The 4,453-nt window shown below is 33.4% G+C and overlaps 1 protein-coding gene across 1 annotated transcript in view; it reads left to right on the forward strand.

The window, feature by feature from the left end:
* LOC107700988 (eukaryotic initiation factor 4A-III-like) overlaps window positions 1-4,453 on the forward strand; it is an 11,769-nt gene that overhangs the window by 5,870 nt on the left and 1,446 nt on the right. The window contains exons 8-10 of the mRNA XM_016502907.1: window positions 360-498; window positions 1,657-1,772; window positions 2,088-2,195. Coding sequence (XP_016358393.1) covers window positions 360-498; window positions 1,657-1,772; window positions 2,088-2,195 — 363 coding nt within the window. The remainder of the gene's footprint in view (window positions 1-359; window positions 499-1,656; window positions 1,773-2,087; window positions 2,196-4,453) is intronic.

A 4,453-nucleotide genomic window follows, 5' to 3' on the forward strand; every position in this document is an offset into this window, starting at 1 on the left:
CAAATTGCGATCGGTTCGTGAGATCGGCCAAGTTAGTGAGTACCGATCGAGTCATAAAATGTGATTATCGGCCGATGCCGATCGATCAAGGCATCCCTAGTAATTATTATTCGGAAAATAAAAACAGTATTCGAATCACATCTTACTGAGACATATTATTGGAGATATAGAGCGACCACTGATATTTAGATCATTTTATGTCAGTATCTGCTCTACTGTTATAAAGATCTCATTGATTTACATCACAAGCATCAGAATTACATCATATTAATATCAGCAGCTGCACCAAATTCATGTTTTTGCTCCGTGTAAGCTTCTGGATGAAGCTGTTGATTTCAGATGTTTCCGTTTATGTGCAGTGATGAATTGACGCTGGAGGGTATTAAGCAGTTTTTCGTGGCCGCGGAGCGAGAGGAGTGGAAGTTCGACACGCTGTGTGACCTTTACGACACGCTGACCATCACACAAGCCGTCATCTTCTGCAACACCAAACGCAAGGTCAGTCACGCCACAGTGAACCACGCTAGCAACTGCTAGAAATGTTTGCCAACTAGACATCCAGCATTTCTGGTAGAAATGGGCCAGTATGGTTAACTAAAGCAATAAGCCCCAAGAAGCCGTGGTTTACAGTGAATTTATAACAGCTAGCTGTTATAAATTCACTGTAAACCACGGCTTCACGGGGCTTATTGCTTTTATAAAACGGTTATTCCATATACATAGTAAGGTTTCACAAAATAAAACAGAGCAAATAAAGAGTAATGATATTAATAAAAACAGTATTCTTCCACCAAACAATGTAGCTCCTCAGAATCAGTTGTGGTTGCTACAAAGTGGTTGCCGAGCAACACACAAACGTAAACAAAGGTGTATGTTACTTTGTAGAGTCATTTACAACAGCTTCGAACGCGGCTCAGCCAATCAGAATCAAGCACCGGAACTCTCTGTTTTATAATAGTTGTCTAACAACCAGTTAGTTAAGCGCTTAGTGGATTAGTCATCAAAATGCCGAACACATTTAGTCTTCAAATCACTGACTGTGAGCAATCTTTGCATTATTGTACTTTTTATCCGTTTTAAATAGGTTACATAATGATTTAATGTACAGAACTACACTAGCAGTCAAGTTAGGAATCAAGATCTTTTTTCATGTTTTTTTTTATGAAATCAAAAATACTGTAAAAATTGTGAAATATTTTTACTATTTAAAATAACTGCTTTCCATGTGAATGAATCTCTGTTAAACTAATTTATTTCTGTGATGTGCAGCTGTATTTTCAGCATCATTACTCCAGTCTTCAGTGTCACATGATCTTCAGAAATCATTCTAATATGCTGATTATTAGAAACATTTCTGATTATTATCAATGTTAAAAACATTAAATTGATCAAAAGGGACAGCAGAGACATTTATAATGTAACAAAAGATTTATATTTAAAATAAATACTGTTCTTTTCAACTTTCTATTCATCAGTGAATCCTGAAAAATAACATGTATCACAGTTTCCACAAAAATATTGTTCAGCACAACTGTTTTCAACATTGATAATAATCAGAAATGTTTCTCGAGCAGCAAATCAGCATATTAGAATGATTTCTGAAGATCATGTGACCAGTAGTGTATTTATTTATTTGAACTTCTGCTGTGTTTTCAGGTGGACTGGCTGACGGAGAAGATGAGGGAGGCCAACTTCACAGTGTCGTCGATGCATGGAGACATGCCACAGAAAGAGCGAGAGTCCATCATGAAGGAGTTCAGATCCGGAGCCAGGTAAACTCACACACCAGACGTTTACAGTTGGAATGAAATTAATGTTTGGAGCTCATAATGTTTAATCAAAACATCATAACTGAATCTCTTAAGCTCCGCCCCTCATCTGCATACACTTTTGAGAGCCACACCCACACCTCAACATCCAATCAACAACTGATGCGCAGAGCCAAGCTCCGCCCCTCCATATATTTATTCTTGTATTGATAATCCATTCCACTCAGATGTGTCCATCACAACACGCAAGACAAGATCCGATGCTATTTGTGATTCACAGTGTTTATGTGTTTGTGATCTTGTGTTTGTCTTGTGTAGTCGAGTGCTGATCTCCACAGACGTCTGGGCCAGAGGTCTGGATGTGCCTCAGGTCTCTCTCATCATTAACTACGATCTCCCCAACAACAGAGAGCTGTACATCCACAGGTACAACACACCACCCTCAGGCTCGTGGTGTATGATGTTACGTTCACATGTAGTGCGTGTCTGATGAGAAAAACCCCGCTTGGACCTGATCTCGCAGTCCAGACTGAAGAAGAGAACCAGAAATCTGATTTTAATGAGATTTTTAACAACAACTGAATCTAACTCTCCACACTACAGACATCTAGACCAGAGTTATTATCGTTAACTAAAATTAAGACCATTAAAACATTGTTACTTGAAAGTAACATTGCTTAAACATTGTAACTTTATATAATAAAATACAATTTAAAAAATGAAAAATGTATTTAGGCTGTATAGACATTAAAAATAAAAATAAATGACAAAAAGCAATTACTAAAACTACAGTTAAAATAAAAATGGAAATATATATATAAAAAAAACTTCTTATTTTAGCTAGTTGCCAAGGCAGCATTTTAATTTTCTTTTAGTTTAACTTTATATAATAAAATAAAATTACAAAAATGAAATTATTTAAGACTGTATGGACATTAAAAATAAAAACAAACATAATAAAAATGACAAAAAAATTACTACAATTAAAATAAAAATGGAAATATTTTTTACAACTTTTCTTATTTTAGCTAGTTGCCAAGGCAGCATTTTTCATTTTCTTTTAGTTTAACTTTATATAATAAAAAAAAAAGAAAGAGAAAAAGAAATTATTTAAGACTGTATGGACATTAAAAATAAACACAAAATCATAAAAATGACAACAATTACTAAAATGTCAATTAAAATAAAAAAATGGAAATATTTTAAAAACTTTTCTTATTTTAGCTAGTTGCCAAGGCAGCATTTTTCATTTTCTTTTAGTTTAACTTTATATACTAAAAAAAAAAAAAAAAAATAATAATTATTTAAGTCGATGCATGGAGACATGCCACAGAAAGAGCGAGAGTCCATCATGAAGGAGTTCAGATCCGGAGCCAGGTAAACTCACACACCAGACGTTTACAGTTGGAATGAAATTAATGTTTGGAGCTCATAATGTTTAATCAAAACATCATAACTGAATCTCTTAAGCTCCGCCCCTCATCTGCATACACTTTTGAGAGCCACACCCACACCTCAACATCCAATCAACAACTGATGCGCAGAGCCAAGCTCCGCCCCTCCATATATTTATTCTTGTATTGATAATCCATTCCACTCAGATGTGTCCATCACAACACGCAAGACAAGATCCGATGCTATTTGTGATTCACAGTGTTTATGTGTTTGTGATCTTGTGTTTGTCTTGTGTAGTCGAGTGCTGATCTCCACAGACGTCTGGGCCAGAGGTCTGGATGTGCCTCAGGTCTCTCTCATCATTAACTACGATCTCCCCAACAACAGAGAGCTGTACATCCACAGGTACAACACACCACCCTCAGGCTCGTGGTGTATGATGTTACGTTCACATGTAGTGCGTGTCTGATGAGAAAAACCCCGCTTGGACCTGATCTCGCAGTCCAGACTGAAGAAGAGAACCAGAAATCTGATTTTAATGAGATTTTTAACAACAACTGAATCTAACTCTCCACACTACAGACATCTAGACCAGAGTTATTATCGTTAACTAAAATTAAGACCATTAAAACATTGTTACTTGAAAGTAACATTGCTTAAACATTGTAACTTTATATAATAAAATACAATTTAAAAAATGAAAAATGTATTTAGGCTGTATAGACATTAAAAATAAAAATAAATGACAAAAAGCAATTACTAAAACTACAGTTAAAATAAAAATGGAAATATATATATAAAAAAAACTTCTTATTTTAGCTAGTTGCCAAGGCAGCATTTTAATTTTCTTTTAGTTTAACTTTATATAATAAAATAAAATTACAAAAATGAAATTATTTAAGACTGTATGGACATTAAAAATAAAAACAAACATAATAAAAATGACAAAAAAATTACTACAATTAAAATAAAAATGGAAATATTTTTTACAACTTTTCTTATTTTAGCTAGTTGCCAAGGCAGCATTTTTCATTTTCTTTTAGTTTAACTTTATATAATAAAAAAAAAAGAAAGAGAAAAAGAAATTATTTAAGACTGTATGGACATTAAAAATAAACACAAAATCATAAAAATGACAACAATTACTAAAATGTCAATTAAAATAAAAAAATGGAAATATTTTAAAAACTTTTCTTATTTTAGCTAGTTGCCAAGGCAGCATTTTTCATTTTCTTTTAGTTTAACTTTATATACTAAAAAAAAAAAAAAAAAAAAATAATTTTTTAAGA

The sequence above is a fragment of the Sinocyclocheilus anshuiensis genome, unplaced genomic scaffold (genome assembly GCF_001515605.1).
Source record: "Sinocyclocheilus anshuiensis isolate Anshui unplaced genomic scaffold, SAMN03320099.WGS_v1.1 scaffold21, whole genome shotgun sequence".
Taxonomy (NCBI): domain Eukaryota; kingdom Metazoa; phylum Chordata; class Actinopteri; order Cypriniformes; family Cyprinidae; genus Sinocyclocheilus; species Sinocyclocheilus anshuiensis.